Below are 18,820 nucleotides of genomic sequence, written 5' to 3'. Positions count from 1 at the left end.
AAAGTACAAATGATGGAATGTCATCACTGGGAGATGCCCTAAGACATTATCAGCTTATCCTTCCTTCCTAACCATTTTCCACAGGGCACTCAAAGAGGTCATGAAAAGTGGTGTTTGATGGCAGTAAGATCATTGACCTGGAAGCAAAAGTCTTGGTTTGTATCAGTGACTTTGACCAAGTATACATTCCATCCCAGGCTAGGTACTCCTGGGAATCCAGATTTAGGAAGATGGTTTCTACCATCCTTAATACACTGGCAATCATATAGAAAGGTAAAGTTATCTCCAAATAACTCTTCTATTAGTATAAGCTTGACAATGTCCAGCAGTCAAGGCATTATAAATTCTATTAATTTTCAGAAAAAGAAACTAAATGGGTTTAATAGGTAATTGGGTAAGACTTCTTAGAAGAATAACCTGAGGTCATCTTGAAGAATAGACTGAATTTTGACAGATGAAGTTTCAAAAGGTAAGGAAATGGGCTGAGCATTTCAAATAGTATAAACCACCCAAGCATATAGAGGCAATAAGCACTGCAATGTGGTTGAGGGACAGTGAAAAGCCCTGTGAGGTTTGCTCAATCTGAAAGTAAGGAAAATGAGGCTGGAAAGATAGAGAAATCTACAGGACAGATTTACTCTCCCCACCAACACTCAAGTGTCATGACAGTGTGAATACTCAGTACCCAGCTCCCTTCCCCTGCCCTCTTAATTTTTCATTTCTCCAATTTTCCAGCATCCTCGCTAAGCTTCCCTTTATATCCTGGAAAAAGCAAGTATATCAGTCAGGAGAATCTAGGTTGTGGTGTGGAGACAAACAACCTCAAAATCTTAGGACCTTAAAACCAAAAGTTTGTTTCTCATTCACATTGTATGTCCACCATAGAAAAGTGCAGGGGTGCTGCTCACTTTAAATACTCAGCAATTCAAGATTATGGAGCAGTCATCCTTGAAAACATTAATCATCACTCTGTCAGAATCTGAGAAATACTCTTAAATATTTTACACTGGCAGTTGAATACTCTGTTCCAGAAGTGACCCACACCACTTCTGACCAAAACTCATTGTCCAAAACTAATCTCATGACCCTATCCAAACCCAGAGATCCAGGAAGTACAATCCAACCAAGTGCCTCTACGACCAACCAAGTGCCTCTAAAATGGAGAGCCAGAGTATTTGATCAACAGCATTAGTGACTACTGCACAACTATATTAACACACAAACACATCAGTGTGAATTAGTTATTTTATCAATCCTCCCTGAGTAAGTTACTATCAACAATAATAGTAATATAAGACTTATACTCACTCTCTGGAATCCTTCTGCCTCAATTACTTCATCAGGTTCTCACAACCGCCAGCTTTTCTGGGTCAGAAGCTTGTTAAAGGCAAAGTCTGAAGTTGAAGACAAGTCTTTTGGCCTTAAAGATAGAGCAAAAGATGTATGAGAGTCTAATGGAACACAGGGACACCTAGGCTCCAACCTCGAGCTCCCTGCCATTGTTTTCACTGAGTCCTCCTAATTATAAGGAAGTAACTAGCAAGCCAGAGAAGAATCCCAATGCAGTAGCCCTCATAGTTTTACAGGCAGGCACACCTGGCTTTCACCACTATCTCCCAATGATCACCTGGTTTGGAGGATGCCGGCCTAGAAGATTTGTATCATTTCCACTTACTCTATTTATGTGCCATAGTTTTCTTATGTTCAACCAAATACAATAAGCTACTTTAGATTCTTGTGATAGATTCTTTGTATATATTAAATAAATAACTTCATTAATTACAGCTGCCACGAACTTATTAAGCTAATTATGTCCTTTGGTTCTGAGAACACTAACTTACTTTTTTATTTCTGACCTCACACTGCCTTCATCCCCAGACTTCTTTTTATTAACAAATCCATGGAAACAAATTCACAAAAAGACCTTTTATGAATAATCCTACAGATATTATCAAAAGTTCAAACTAAAGGGAATTCTAGATAACAAATAACAATGAGAGTACATTTTGGAATAAAAGAGTTCCCAGTCTGGCCCTCAGGTAAGTCCAAAACTTCTCAGTCAAAGTGAGAGTGTTTTCTCTGTTAGAATATGGGCCCAGGATTTTGTTGAGAATATTTGCATCTATATTCATAAGGGATATTGGGCTGTAGTTTTCTTTTTTTGTTGCATCCTTTCCTGGTTTTGGTATCAGGATGATGTTGGCTTCATAAAACATGTTGGGGAGGATGCCTTCCTTCTCAATGTTGTGGAATAATTTCTGCAGGATAGGCACCAGTTCTTCTTTGTAGGTCTGGTAAAATTCAGGTGTGAAACCATCTGGTCCAGGACTTTTCTTTTTAGGAAGATTTTTTATTGCTGCTTCAATTTTGGTACTTGATATTGGTCTGTTCAGGAATTCTATTTCTTCCTGATTGAGCCTAGGGAGGCTGTGTGTTTCTAAGAATTTGTCCATTTCCTCCACATTTTCAAGTTTATGTGAATAGAGGTTTTTATAATATTCATAGATGATATTTTGTATTTCCATGGCATCAGTTGTAATTTCTCCTTTTTCATTCCTGATGGAGCTTAACAGAGTCCTTTCTTTTCTGCTTCTCATTAATCTAGCAAGAGGTGCCTCAATTTTGTTTATTTTTTCAACAACCAACTTTTTGTTTTATTAATCTTCTGTGTAGTTTTTTATTATCAATTTCATGTAGTTCTCTTATAGACATTGGCCTAGGCAAAGAATTTATGAAGAAGACCCCAAAGGCAATCATAGCAACAACAAAAATAAATAAATGGGACCTGATCAAATTAAAAAGCTTCTGCATAGCCAGAGAAACTATCACAAGAGCAAAGAGACAACCTACAGAATGGGAGGAAATATTCATATGTTACACATCTGATAAAGGGCTGATAACTAGAATCTATATAGAACTTAGGAAAATCAGCAAGAAAAAAATCAAACAACCCTATCAAAAAGTGGGCAAAGGACATGAACAGAAATTTTTCAAAAGAAGATAGACTAATGGCCAACATACATATGAAAAAATGCTCAACATCTCTGGTCATCAGGGAAAGGCAAATCAAAACCACAGTGGAATACTACTCAACTATAAAAAACAATGATGATCTAGCACCTCTTGTATTTTCCTGGATAGAGCTGGAACTCATTCTACTAAGTGAAGTATCCCAAGAATGGAAAAATAAGTACCACATGTACTCACCATCAAATTGGTTTCACTGATCATCACCTAAGAGCACATTTAGGAATAACATTAATCAGGTGTTGGGCAGATGTGGGGACGGGAAGGGGATGAGTGTATACATAAATAATGAGTGTGATGCGCACTGTCTAGGGGATGGACACGCTTGAAGCTCTGATTCCAGGGGAGGGGCCAAGGGCAATATACGTAACCTAAACTTTTGTACCCCCATGCTATGCTGAAATGAAAAAAATGTATAAAAAAATAAAAATAAAAAAAGAATACCTGTTTTTAAAAAAACTGAACTTGGAACCAAACTTGTGAATCATTGTAACACAAAGTGAATATCCAATTACTTTTCCTTCATTAAAAATATATCAATCATGATGATGAAAAAATAAATAAATGATGTTTCAATTTAGAATTACTTTGTAAGTTTTACTTCACAAAAAAAAATTAAAAAGATACTGTGTCCGATACTTTATTTATTAATTTATCAAATGGCTTTTGAATTCCCACTATGGGCCAGACTCTGCACTAGATGCTGGGGGAATGACTCAGTGAACTAAGAAGATGACATGGCCCTACACTCATGGAGCTGTTTGACCAGGGGAGAAACAGCTTGGTCAGCATTATCAGAATAAGGAAGAGTACGTAGCTAAGTCTGTAGAACATCTAAGGTTGAGCTAGTACCTTGGAGGAGAAAATGAGACAGAGCTGTCCAAGACATTACCCAGTGTAGTCTTTGTGCAACAAAGTAGAATAAGTGTGGAATTTAGAAGCAAGATCTGAATTTGAGTCTAGCTCCAGCATTTCCATAGCTCCAGCCACAGCAATATGACTTGGGAAAGTTATTTAATAACACTAAGTCTCAATTCCCTCATATATAAAAAACAAGGACATCACACTTGAAAAGCTGCATATAAAGTGTTACGTGAGCACTCAATAAATGGTTACTATGAGGTGAATATATTCTGACCTTCGAGCCTATTTAATTCTCTAGGCATCCCTCTCTGGCATACCTGTGCTATTAAACCCATGTTATAGATGACAAACCTACAATTCAGAGAGGCTAAGAGTTTGACCAAAATCACAGCTACACAGTGGTGAACTAGAACCCAGGAATCTTCTCTAGAATCCTTTTTATAGCACCACATCTTTTCTATAGCCCTCCAGCAACATCCCAGGGACAGCGCCAGGCCCAAGCCTTCTCTATTTACCTACTTTCATTTCTTTCAAAATCACAGTGATAACAAGCCTCTAATTATCTGAGGTTTGAAGAAATTGTCACCCTGGAATCCTGAGGTTCCACCATCTTTACTCCTCCCAAGCTTCCCTTCTTAATGAGCCCCCGAGGGTGGTGGGTGGAAACACTGCCTGTGTCCTTGGGGTGAAGTCACATGAAGGGCAGTCATCCCCTTCAGGTTCCCACTCCTTCCTCATCATTTGGTGAAATCTGAAGGGCCCAGTGATGGTAGCTGGAGATGGGAGAAAGCCTCATTTTCCTGATGGCTAGGACTGCATTAAAAGATCACTATGGGAAGAGAGGGAAGTGGCTGAGATTACAATTGCATACGTAACTCCCAGGGTATAGCAAATCCTGCCACCTCCCACACTGAGCCTGGGCCCTTTTCTTCCTCTCCTAATGGGAGAACTCTGCCTGTCTCTCCATCCGCCATCCCTCCCCTAATCACCAAGGTCAATGAGGCTGAGGAGAAGATGCCTGGATCCCCGAATGGCCACCCCGGAGGTCACCATCCCTTTTCTGAGTAAGTAGCTATTGTCTTCAATCCCATCACTACACCCAAGTCCTATAATCCTGGAGTGTTAGAAACTGAGAAATCAAATTATAACATTCTCGTTTTACAAGAATGAAATCTGAAGCTCAGCATGGCTGAGACTACGAACCAGGTCATCTGCCCATACTTTCCACATTTATAGTTTATCCAGGGTTACTACAACCCTACCAGCTTGCCATTTTCACAGGAAAACTTCAAGCATAATTACATGTCTTCATTAAAATTATTCAACATCTACAATAGGCACCCTCTTATATATACAAATCCATAAACTAGTTTTTTTTTATTTCATGAAATTATGGGGGTACAAACATTTTGGTTAAATATTATGACTTTGCCACATCCCAACCATGATTTGAGACGTGTCCTTCCCCCCACACACAATGTTCACAGGGTCCATTAGTTGTGAGTTTACCCATCCCTAACCCCCCACCCCCAAAGAATATTACTACTGTGTGAGCACCTTAGTGTTGATCAGTCAGTGCCAGTTTGATTTCCTCATTTGTAAATCAGAATAATTCAAGGCCTGTCATAGCCACTATACCAAGGGATAGTGTATTGTATTTTTTAATCTTCATAACTGCCCTATGAAGCAGATAAAATTATCATTTCTGATTTACAAATAAGGAACCAAAGCTTAAAATTTAAATAATTTTTCCAAAACTACACTGATAATGTGAATCAGGACAGTGAGTTTAAATCAAGATCACTGAGCATTAGAAACATACCATTGCTACTTATGGTTCCTTTTGACTCATCATAAAAAGTACCAGAAAATGAATGCGATGTGCACTGTCTGGGGGATGGACATGCCTGAAGCTCTAACTCGGGGGGGGGGGGGGCGGGGGGGGGGGCAAGGGCAATATACATAACCTAAACTTATGTATCCCCATAATATGCTGAAATAATAAAAAAAAAAAGCACCAGAAAGATTATGAGCACACAGTAAGTACAGAGTGTGGACTTTCTCTAAGTCAAAACCCACATCCCCAACTCTACCCCCATTTATCTGGGGTTCCTTGACCACCATCCATAGGCTCTTTTTTCTGCTCTTTTTGCTCCAAAGCCAATCTTGTGTCTAAGTGGGACAGACGTGAAGAGTACATATTTTGTTACTCAGTGGTCTCACTTTCAACCCAGTTGGTTGCTGGTTTGTTCTAAGATTATGCCCTTGTGGTTTTCGGACCTTGCTCCATTTCAGCTGAGTCCCTACCTTGGTAGATAAATAGTTAGGGCCTCAATTCCTGCCAGACTGGAGCCTTGGATTATTCTCCCTGGCTCTTGCCTTTTGGGGGGAAAAGGGACCAATTCTTGAACCTCAGTCCCTTCCTATTCATACCTCTCAGTGGTTTTTTCCCATAATGCTATACCTTCTCACATTTCCATTTTCCACACTACACTCCTTTCACTCTTCTTGCCTGTAAGGGCACCCACCTCTTAGTTCCTCTTGTCAAGACAAGTTCCTCTTATCTTCCTTGATGCCACCCACCTGCCTGAAATATCAAGCCCAATGTTGAGTAAATAGGCTGCCTGAGAGAGTTCTTCAACCTCCCATCCACCCAAGAAAGTTCCACACCATGATGGACATGCCAAATTTTCCTAGAACTTTCTTCCCATCATTAAACTCCCAAATGCATTATAAAAGTATGTTTTTTTGAAGAGGGGTTTGACCCAGGAATACAGACTCTACAATGTTTATGCGATTTCTATAGGGAAAACTTAGGATGCCACACTTTTTCTTTCACAGAGGGAGAATAAAGAGAGAAACTATAAGTGGAGGCTGATACTCCACAGAGAAAGAGCAACTGAGGCCAGACAGAGCAGAAAGATGTATCATATTTACACCACCTTTGGAAATTGAGAAAAATGATGACTTTCTGAATATCTTGCCTATAATCTTTACCATTTATCCTAAGAATATCCTAAGAATATGGGTATTACAAGTTTTGGCTTTTGGACAAAAAACAAGAGACGAGGCCAGGCGCGGTGGCTCACGCCTGTAATGCTAGCCCTAGGGGAGGCCGAGGCGGGTGGATCGCTCAAGGTCAGGAGTTCGAGACCAGCCTAAGCGAGACCCTGTCTCTACTAAAAATAGAAATAAAAATTATCTGGCCAACTAAAATATATATATACAAAAAATTAGCCGGGCATGGTGGTGCATGCCTGTAGTCCCAGCTACTCGGGAGGCTGAGGCAAGTAGGATCACTGAAGCCCAGGAGTTTGAGGTTGCTGTGAGCTAGGCTGACGCCACGGTGCTCAATCTAGCCTGGGCAACAAAGTGAGACTCTGTCTCAAAAAAAAAAAAAAAAAAACAAGAGATGAAGTGCCTTGTTCCTCTTCGCAAAATTAGTCAGTTTCAAAGTGAAAATTGAAATCAAGGTGTGTCTACAACAAACTTATGAAGTTGTATGCTATATGGAGACTACATGCATGGCAACCCTTATGCAGTGCACAAGCTGGAATACTTCATGAGGTATTTCCTCTACCAGATTGCAGACTCCAACCCAAGAAACACACCAAACATTCCTTCATATTTTTTACTTGCAGGACAGCAATGCCAAGGAGGAACCAGAGCCACATGACTGAATTCCTCCTTCTGGGACTGACCATTGACCCCAAACAGCAGGTGTGGCTCTTTGCCAGCTTCCTGGCCATGTACCTGGTCAATGTGGTGGGCAACTCAGTCATCATTGCAGCCATCTGGGGGGATGCCCGACTCCACACTCCCATGTACTTCTTCCTCTCCAACCTGTCCTTGGTGGACATCTGCTTTACCACTGTCATCATGCCACAAATGTTAGTGAACATGCTGATTCAGAGAAAGATCATTCTCTTTGCTCAGTGCCTCACCCAGATGTATTTCTTTGTGGCCTTTGGGATCACTGACAGCTTCCTCCTGGCTGCCATGGCCATTGACCGCTACATGGCCATCTGTAACCCACTGCATTACACCATGACCATGAGCCCCAGGCGATGTCTCCTGCTGGTGATGGCCTCCTGGGCAGTGTCCCACCTGCACTCACTCACTCACACGATTCTCATGGCCCGCCTCTCCTTCTGTGGGCCCAACGTCATCCACCACTTCTTTTGTGATGTCCAGCCACTGCTAAAGCTCTCCTGCTCTGACACCTCTGTCAATGAGCTTCTGGCCTTCACAGAGGGCTCCTTTGTCATCATGAGTCCCTTTATCCTCATTATTGTCTCTTATGTGTACATCACCCGTGCTGTTCTGAGGCTCCCCTCAGGGGGAGGCAGGTACAAGGTCTTCTCCACCTGCGGATCCCACCTCATGGTTGTGGCGCTATTCTATGGGACCATAATATCCGTGTACATTCGCCCCTCATCCACCTACTCAGTGACAAAAGATCGTGTAGTCACTGTCATCTATACAGTAGTCACCCCCATGCTGAACCCTTTCATCTATAGCCTTAGGAATAAGGACATGAAACAGGCCTTGAGAAAGCTAACTGAAAGAACAGAATAGAATATATATATTTCACTACCTCTATGAGTTTATGCAGCAATTCAACAATCACGTGTTAAGCACCTAGTATCTGCAGGGAGTATGCTTAACCCTGTGAGGAAAGCAAAAATCACAGCTTCTCTCCTCAAAAGTACTTATATTCTAATTAGCAGAAAGGAGATTGTCAACAGCTTGCTATAATAAGAATGTGTCATACTTTTTCATAAAAATTAGATGAGTCATGATTATGAATATCTTAAATTATAAAGTAAAATTCCCAACTTCTTCTTTCTTCCACAGTATCTTTATCTCTTCTCTTTCGAAATACCTAGTTCATGCATCTCATGTTGATTACCAATGTAGAGCAATATTTCACCACAAAAAAATTTTAAAGCTTCCACATCTAGCATTTATTGATGTTAGGTAATTTACTTAACCTCTCTTAGTTTTAAATCCCCAGTCCTGTAGTATAATGCTTGGGCTTGAAGCCCAGATCCAATAATTACCAACCCCGTAATCTTACATTAATCTTTCTATGCCCTGGCTTTTTACATGTCAAGTGGACTGTTGTTACGATTAAATGATATAAGTGTTCTAAGATATATATGAATTATGTATTAAGTGCTTACAACAGTTTCTTGCATATAGAAAGCTCATAATAAATGTCAATCAATATGATAATATATGAAAATGTCTCTATAGTCCCTTTCCAACTAAGATCCCATGTTTTAGAGTGGGGTGGGAAATAGTTATAGTTTCATACATCCTCCCACTCAGTTCAGCCTAAGTGTTTCTGGAAATTCAGTATAATTATTCTATCTTTAGGACCTTATTAGTGTGTTGTCAATTTTCTTAGGGATTCCAGTGGGTATGGAGAAGGCCTCTCCCAATCATTATTACGCGATGTCCACTGATCCTCCTTTCCCCATCCCCACTCCTCCATCCCATCCTCACTGTCTTCCAAATAATTTCACTACCAAAGCCTCCATGGGGAGCACTGTCCAGCACTTCAAACATCTGAAAGACAAACTATGGCTAAATAACATAAAGCAGACAAGTGAAAAAAGTTGAGGGGAAACTAGAACTTTACACAGGAGGAACTAAGGGGGTTGGATATAAAAAGGGAGGGAATATACCTCAATGAGGAAAAGAAAGACATGGCAGAATATAAAATGAACTTGAACTGATCAAGAATTTTTCCAAGGATCTGTCTTGAAGCAAGGTGCAAAAGGATGAGACAGCCACACCAATAGGATAAAAATCTTCATTCAGTGAGGTTGCTCTTTGTTTTAGGTGACATATGCCAATGGACTGCCATGACATGGTGTAGAGGGATTAACTAAGGAACACAATGACTTTGAATTCCAATTATGACTGCTACTATTTTTGTAATCATCAACAAATTAACAACCCTGCTAAACCTCACTTGTCCCACCTATTAAATGAAAATAATAACAGTAGCTAGTTTCATGAAGATTAAGTGAGGTGACAATCTGTGTAAAGCAAGTAGCACACTACATGGCCTATTGTAAATGCTCAATAAAAGTTAGTTTTTATGATTGTGATAGTGTTTGGAACTTTATAGCTTGAGGCAAATAAATTGGTTTTAAGAAGAAATACAATAAGTTTTTTAGGGAAGATTAGAAGGAGCCAGACAGTGAAGGTAAGTAGACATCAGTCAGGAAATCATTTTTCCAGACCAAAGTCAACTCTCAGAGTATGATTGCTTTCATGGGGTGGGAGGCAGGGAGTAATACATAGAGCCCAGGTGATCTGCATGAGCACTTCGTGGAATTCCCTTCACAGCTATAACTGCAAACAGACAACTTCAGCAACCCTGGCCTGAGAAGTATATGCTTACCAAGGCCTCAGATCGCCGTAGTAAATGTTCGGGTCTTAGTACCAAGTAAGTCCCCAAGATGCCAAGATGAAAGCTGAGGGTGAATGTGCATTGAGAACACACAGTGAGGAGGAAGGTATAGATGAGCAGCAGCTGCAGACTCAAGACCAACTGTGGCGAAGGGAGCTGTAAGTCATCCTACTTACCTCCTTCTTCTATGTTTCCTCCAAAGAAGAGAGGCCCATCAAAACCATTCACCATACCTGTGTGGGGACTTCGATCTGTGCAGTGCAAAGGATAGACTATGGCAGCCATGAAAACGCACCACTCAGATCTCCTGCTGAAGAGCATAATGGATCCAGCTACTGCCCCCCTTGGTCCAGCACTACAGTGGTGCCAAGGTCATGCTTATACAGGCAGCTCCTAGCCAGTGATTAAGCATGGCAAGTACCAAGACAGGCCCATTCCATAGAAATATGGGAGTTTCTGATGAACAACTTTGATTCTAGAATCCCCCATTGGCCGAACATTTCTTGGTACTTTGTTATACATCAAGGCTCTCTTCCTACCCCAAAACTCCTTCCTTCCCTCTTTTCTTCCACAGGTTTCAGACTGAGTCTGAAAGATTTCTTCCACTCCCTTACCAATAAATCTGTTACACATTGTGATGGTTAATTTTATGTGTCAACTTGACTGGGTTAAGAGTTGCCAAGATATCTGGTAAAACATTATTTCTGGGTGTGTCTATGACAGTGTTTCCAGAAGAGATTATCATCTGACTCAGTGTACTGAGTAAAGATGATCACCCTCACCAATGGGGGAGGGCATCACCCAGCCCATTAAGGGCCCAAATAGAACAAAAACACAGAGGAAAAGTGAATTCACTCTCTCTCCTTGAGCTGGGACATCCATCTTCTCCTGCCCTTGATACTCCTGGTTCTCAGAACTTCAGACTCAAATTGGGAGTTACACTATTGCATTCCCTGGTTCTCAGGCCTTTGGGCTTGGATGACACTACCAAGCTTCCCTGGGCCTCCAGCTTGCCAATGGCACATCATGGGACTTCTCAGCCTCCATAATCATGTGAGCCAATCCCTCATAATAAATCTTTCTCTATATCTATATCTATGTATCCTATTGGTTCTGTTTCTCTGGAGAACCCTAATACACACATCTAGTCTCATCTTGTTTCACAAGACCATCTTGGTTCTCAGAACTAATGCCTAAATCAATGATCCCATAAACAATTCTACTCCTTTTGACTGATTGCAGAGAAACTTGAACAGGTGCACCAGGAGACTGTACAGGAATATTTATGGCAGAAGTTCAAAATGGAAAAAAAAATGATGTTCGGTCATCATTTATTGTAATTGTACTCTCTCACCTATAAAAATAATCTAACTTGATATCAGGGAACTAGGGAACAAAATCTTAGTTTCTTAGCCATTTCTACTGAAATAATAAATCTGGGACTGTTACTAAAATATCAATAATAAAACAAAGGAATGATAAAACATTGTTATTGTGAAGATGTTCTCTTTAGAGAATGGTAATCTCAAAGTGTTTCTCCAACTCGCATGCAGAAGATATTTTTAAGAAGAAATAAACAGTAGGGAAAGCCAGGCACATTTATTTGACTATCATTTATGCATATCAGAATAAGAGGAGTTTCACTTAGTGTAATAAACAATTTTTTAAAAAATAGTGGCAAAAATCTGACCACAAACCCAAATGTCCAGCAACATTAGAGTGGAAAAATATATTATGGTACATCCCACAGTGGAATGTAAGTCCACAATTCTGTAGCTGTAGCAGCAACCCTGAAATCCAGAAATCAATGAAAAGTATTTTATGGAGTTTCAGCAACCTTGCTGTGTAGCAAAATCTGATCTGGATTGATATGTGGATATTCGTCCCACCTGGTATGAATATTCATACATTTACTTGCCAAAATATCACCGTGCTTTATCAGAGTGTGCAATTCCAGAACCTACTGGTGGTATCACATAATAGATTATATATACATGTATTCTTTTCTAAAATTGGAAGAATTCTGAATTCCAAAATGAAAAGTTCTAAAAGTAATGGGTAGTATAGAGCGAACCTTTACATACAGTGGTAAAAAAAAATGACTTATAGCTACAAGTATCAACATGAATATCAAAAACATTATATTGACTGAAAGAAGCTGAATGATTCCATTCATGAAAAGGTCAAAAATAGGCAAATATAAATAATACATGCTTTATGCACATATGTATAGATAAGACCACAAGAAAACTATTCTTATATGTTTTAGACAGATAGTATGCATTTCACAATTTTAAAAATTTAAAGTAGTAGAGAGTCCAATATTAAAAATAATTGATCTCATGGAGACAGAGAGTAGAATGACAGTTACCAGAGACTGGGAAGGGTAGCAGGGAGGGGGGCCAAACTGGGTATGGTTGATGGTTGCAAAAAAATGGTTAGTTAGATAGAGTGAACAATATTTGACAGCACAACAAAGTGACCATAATCAACAGGTTAGGGTAAATTTTTTCCCATTCTGTAGGCTGTCTGTTTATTTTCGTGACTGTTTCTTTGGCTGTGCAGAAGCTTTTTAATTTAATCAGGTCCCATTCGTTTATTTTTGTTGTTGCTGTGATTGCCTTAGGGGTTTTCTTAGATCAATGTCTGTAAGAGTCTTTCCTACATTTTCTTCTAGAATTCTAATAGTTTCCCCCCTAAGATTTAAGTCTGTTAGCCACCGTGATTTGATTTTTGTGAGAGGTGAAAGCTGTGGGTCCTGTTTTAGTCTTCTACATGTGGCTATCCAGTTTTCCCAGCACCATTTATTAAATAAGGAATCTTTTCCCCAGAGTATGTTTTTGTCTGCTTTGTCAAAGATTAGATGGCTATATGAGGATGGTTTTATGTTTGGATTTTCTGTTCTGTTCCACTGGTCTGTGTCCCTGCACTTGTGCCAATACCAAGCAGTTTTAATAATCACAGCTTTGTAGTATAGTTTGAAGTCTGGTAAATTAATACCTCCCATTTTGTTTTTGTTGCTTAAAATTGCTTTTGCTAAACAGGGTCTTCTCTGGTTCCACACAAAGCATAGAATTATTCTTTCTATATCTGTGAAAAATGACATTGGTAATTGGGATTGCATTGAATCTGTAGATAACTTTGGGCAGAATAGTCATTTTAACAATGTTGATTCTTCTGATCCACGAGCATGGTATGGTTTTCCACCTATTTACATGTTCTGCGATTTCCTTCCTCAGTGTTTCGTAGTTCTCCCTATAGAGGTCCTTTACCTCCTCAGGTAAATATATTCCTAGGTATTTTATTTTCTTTGTTGCTATTTTGAAGGGTATAGAGTCCTTAATTTGGTTCTCCATTTGACTGTTATTGGCGTATATGAATGCCTCTGATTTGTGTGTATTGATTTTGTATCCCGAGACTTTACTGAATTCATTGATCAATTCCGGGAGTCTCTTGGTTGAGTCCTTGGGGTTTTCTAGATATAACATCATATCATCAGCAAAGATAAAGGTCTGATAACAAGAATCTATTTAGAACTCAGGAAAATCAGCAAGAAAAAAATCAAACAACCCTATCAAAAAATGGGCAAAGGACATGAATAGAAATTTTTCAAAAGAAGATATAAGAATGGCTAACAAACATATGAAAAAATGCTCAACGTCCCTAATCATCAGGGAAATGCAAATCAAAACCACAATGAGATATCACTTAACCCCTGTGAGAATGGCCTTTATCAAAAAGTCCCAAAACAACACATGTTGGCGTGGATGCGGAGAGACAGGAACACTCATACACTGCTGGTGGGACTGCAAACTAGTGCAACCCCTGTGGAAAGCATTATGGAGATACCTTAAACAGATTCAGGTAGACCTACCATTCGATCCAGCAATCCCATTATTGGGCATCTACCCAGAAGAACAAAAGTCATTCTACAACAAAGACACCTGTACCCAAATGTTTATAGCAGCACAATTCACAATTGCAAAGATGTGGAAACAACCCAAATGCCCATCAATCCACGAATGGATTAGTTAACTGTGGTATATGTATACCATGGAGTACTACTCAGCTATAAGAAATAACAGTGATACGACATCTCTTTGGTTCTCCTGGAAAGAGTTGGAACCCATTATATTAAGTGAAGTATCCAAAGAATGGAAAAACAAGCATCACATGTACTCACCAGAAAATTGGTTTCCCTGATCATCACCTAAATGAACATCGGGGAAGGGTACCAATTAGATATCAGACTGAGACGGGGGGTGGGGGGAGGGGATGGGTGTCTGCCTACATGATGAGTACATTGCGCACCATCTGGGGAATGGTCATGCTTCAGGGTGCTGACTCAGGGAGGTGGGGGGTGGGGGGAGGGGATGGAGGTATGACTACATGGTGAGTGCCAGGCGCACTGTCTGGTGAATGGACACGCTTGAGGCTCTGACTAGGGGGGATGGGCAGGACATGGACAATGTATATAACCTGAACTTATGTACCCCCATGATGAGCTGAAAGAAAAAAAAAAAAGTTAGGGTACACTTTAAAATAACTCAAAGAGTAGAATTGCAGTGTCCCTAACACAAAGAAATGATAAATGCCTGAGGTGATGGATACCCCAATTAGCCTGATTTGATTAATCCACATTGTATGCCTGCATCAAAACTTCACATGTGCCCTATAAAGATATACAGCTATTATGTTCCCATAATTAAAAAAAAAAGAAAAAAAAATTAAAGTAATCTTGCGTGCAGAAGTCTCTGTTACTTCTACAGATTTTATATATAAGTCATACCTCTACCCTCTGGATTTACAGGGAACAAGTTTGATCATTTTTTCTACATGACAGAATGGAAGGAATTTGAAGGTAATAATTCTGTTGCCCATTCCACACCAAATTTGTTCTATTTGCTTATTACTATTTATTTTCTGGGAGATGATGGGTTTTCTTCATGAGGATTGAAATCTGATTAGAATGTGTGGACTCCATGGCAGGTAGGGCCGGGGAAGAAGGAGCCCTCCCACTCCCTTGCCCAGGGGAGGGGTATGAGGAGGTGTGGTCTCAGGATCCCCAGACCTGGTCACTCTGAAACAAAGGTGTTCCTGATACTGCTGGCAGTCAGGACTCCAGGGCCCAGGGGGGACAGCTAGGGGGTTGGACGTTTGCCCCATCTTGTCTTGAACTAGGTCTGGGATTGGGTCCCAGGAGACGCTGCATGTGAAAAGCCCACAGCTCTTCCTGACTCCCGTGCCCAAGGACAAGCTGCTTCACCCTGTGTCTTCAGTCTGTGCTGCTGTTAGGAAAGGAAAAACACTGAGGATCCCACCAGTGCTCTTGAGGAAAAGGAGGAGAGCCAGACCAAACAGAGGAGGTAGGCCCAACACCCACTGATGGTGATAGGATCTCAGCACGGTCAAAATTTCCAGGTAAGAGCAGAGGGAGTAGAAATGGGAGCATTAGTCTCACACACACACACATACACACACACACACACACACACACACACACAGAGTTTCTCCCCATTCCTTCCTCCTTTTTTGCCCCTTCTTCCCTCTCAGCCAAATACAACCTGACTCTCCTGATGAGGAAGGACTCAATTTAAAATTCATGAACTTCCTGAGAATCCACCCTGGAATCAATGTATATCAGCCATTCCTAAGTTCCTGGCAATGGCCCAGATATGCTAACCAAATAATAACAGTGCCCAGGACCCCTGCACCATGCATGGACAATTCACTGTCAAGCCACTAGATCATGAGGGGCTTTTGGAATCATCCTATGTCAATATTAAAGCACACTAAGAGTCTCTATAACAACTGATATACTTCAACAAGCCCTGTTTCATTTTTTTTGATCTTTTTTTTTTTTTTTTTTTGAGACAGGGTCTTGCTCTGTTAACCCAGGTAGAGTACAGTGGTGCAATCACAGCTCACAGCAACCTCAAATTCCTGGGCTCAAGTGATCCTCCTGCCTCAGCCTCCCAAGTAGATGGGACTACAGGTGTGTACCACCACATCCAACTAATTTTTTTTCATTTTTTGTTGAGATGGGGGTCTTGCTATGTATGTCCATGTCTTAAAATGAGTGAGGCAAAGGCATTATATGTAACCAAAATGTTTGTACCCCTATAATATTCTGAAAAAAAAATTAAAAAATGAAGAAAATGTAAGGCTCAGAGGAAATAAATAATTTACACAAAATGTAAAATGTAATTGAGGGCTACAGCTGGGAAGTATGTCATCTAATATTTTTTAGTGCATTAGAAACTCCAGGTTTCATTTGATCTACTACTACTAACAAAATTAATAACTATTATCACAATTTATTGAAAGCCTACCCTATACTAGCACTTTCGATATGTGATCTCACTGATTATCTACAATTTTATGAAGTATGTACATCATTTACAGACCAGGAAACTGAAGCTCAAAGAGGATAAGGGGATGTACACGTTGCAGAGGATTACACAGCTAGAAAAGACAGAGAAAGGATTTCCATCTAGTCTATGAGACACCAAACCCAACACTCCTAAATGACTGATGATGTTAATAATGTTGTTGATGATAATGATGATGTGACCTTTTATTTGTAACATAATTTTGAGTTTCTAAAGTTATTTTACCCACATTAGCTCATGTGAAGTGTCTTCAAAATAAAAAGAGGGTAAATATTCCCATTATACCAAGAATACCTGAGTTCCCTTGTCACCCCAACACATACACACACATACACACACACACACACACACACACACACGCACACACAACTGCATAATTTTCTAGTAAATGCATATACCCAATGTATTTTATTCAAACTTCACAAGCCTATGAAATTGATAGCTTTCCTATTTTAAAGACAAACAGGACGAAGAGGGGAGACTAAGACATAGGAAGGTCTTCCCAGCTGTTCTCCAGCTCAGCTTCATCTAAGAGGTTGCCAACACAACTGAATAGATAGCTAAAGTGCAAAATTCACCCCCAAGAAGATCTCTCATTATCATTGTCCAGAGTTCTTGTGTCCATATTCTCATGTTCTCACGTTTACAAGCCTACCACCAAGAGACGCAAGTGAATCTTTGTGACCTTTAGGAAGATCGTGGAAAATAGACAAAATGCCTTGAATTATATAAAATTTTGGTGTCCATCTATATTTAAGCAAGATTTTCCTTCAATTGTTCTACTTTAAATGGGAATTAGAAACCAAACCACCCTCTCTGACTTCCTACTCCTGGGCTTTTCTGAGACCCCAGAACAGCAGCCTCTCCTTTTCAGGCTCTTCTTGGCCATGTACCTGGTCACGGTGTTGGGGAACCTGCTCATCATCCTGGCCATTGGTTCTGACCAGCACCTCCACACCCCCATGTACTTCTTCCTGGCCAGCCTGTCCTTCACCGAGATCTGCTTCACCTCCACCATAGTCCCCAAGGTGCTGGTGAACATGCACACACAGCGTCACACCATCTCCTACACCGGGTGCCTCATGCAGATGTACTTCTTCATGGCATTGACTCTGCTGGATGACTTCCTGCTGGCTGTGATGGCATATGATCGCTACATGGCCATCTGCCTTCCTCTGCACTACACCATGGTCATGAAACCCCGACGCTGCCTGATGCTGGTGGCAGCATCCTGGCTCTGCTCCCACTGCCTGACTTTCTCTCTCACCCTCCTGATGACTCAATTTTCATTCTGTGCCTCCCATTCCATCCCACATTTTTTTTGTGATGTACCCCCACTCCTCAAACTTGCCTGTTCAGACACCCATATCTTTCAGGTCACAATGTTAACTGAAGCAGTTCTCTCAGGCATGATCCCTCTCACTTGTGTCCTGGTCTCTTATGCCCACATCATGCACACCATCTTCAGGATCCCTTCTCCTGGAGGCAAGCACAAAGTCTTCTCTACCTGTGGCTCTCACCTGTCAGTGGTCACTCTCTTCTATGGGACCCTCTTTCTAGTGTATTTCCAGCCCTTATCCTCCTACTCAGCAGATACTGGAAAGGTGGCATCTGTAGTATACACGATGGTCACTCCCATGCTGAACCCTTTTATCTACAGCCTGAGGAACAGGGACATGCAGGGGGCTTTGTGGAGACTCCTTGGCTTCAGAAAATATTCTACTCAGTAAAGTAGAAGCCAGAGTAGAAGCCCAGGCTCTCCTATATGCCTTCCTAATGGGACTTCTCTATTACAATTTTGAAAACTCAAATTTAAGGCAGGATGGATGCTCAGCATCGCTAGCAGTTTTTACAAATGGAGAATGCCTGACTTTGGCAGGACTAGAGTAGGACCAACTGTCCAAGGACAGAGCTGCAGCTTGGAAACAGGGAATGGCCAGTAATCCTCACAGGGCGACTTAATTCCTTGGTAGAGGTATTCAAGCAGATTCAAACCAAAGAACGAAACCACCAAAAGAACGACATCATACAGAACTTAGGTTCTAGAATGAAGCTCAGTTAGCAGTCTGGTCTATGACTAAGAGGTCCCAACCAGTGAAAGAAATGCTGA

The 18,820-nt window shown here is 40.7% G+C and overlaps 2 protein-coding genes across 2 annotated transcripts; both read left to right on the top strand.

Annotated features, from left to right (window-relative positions):
* The first annotated feature begins 7,539 nt into the window (after nucleotides 1-7,539).
* LOC123646548 (olfactory receptor 1L6-like) lies at nucleotides 7,540-8,469 on the top strand. Its single transcript, XM_045563646.1, has one exon. It carries the CDS (start codon nucleotides 7,540-7,542, stop codon nucleotides 8,467-8,469), a length of 930 nt encoding a protein of 309 aa, XP_045419602.1.
* Nucleotides 8,470-17,597: 9,128 nt separating this feature from the next.
* On the top strand, nucleotides 17,598-18,440 carry LOC123645647 (olfactory receptor 1G1-like). The gene has a single exon (XM_045562099.1). The coding sequence runs from the start codon at nucleotides 17,598-17,600 to the stop codon at nucleotides 18,438-18,440; it is 843 nt and encodes a 280-aa protein (XP_045418055.1).
* Nucleotides 18,441-18,820: the final 380 nt, after the last annotated feature.

The sequence above is a fragment of the Lemur catta genome, chromosome 10 (genome assembly GCF_020740605.2).
Source record: "Lemur catta isolate mLemCat1 chromosome 10, mLemCat1.pri, whole genome shotgun sequence".
Taxonomy (NCBI): domain Eukaryota; kingdom Metazoa; phylum Chordata; class Mammalia; order Primates; family Lemuridae; genus Lemur; species Lemur catta.
The sequence above is the reverse complement of the archived record's forward strand: the minus strand, read 5'-3'. Positions and strand labels throughout refer to the sequence as shown.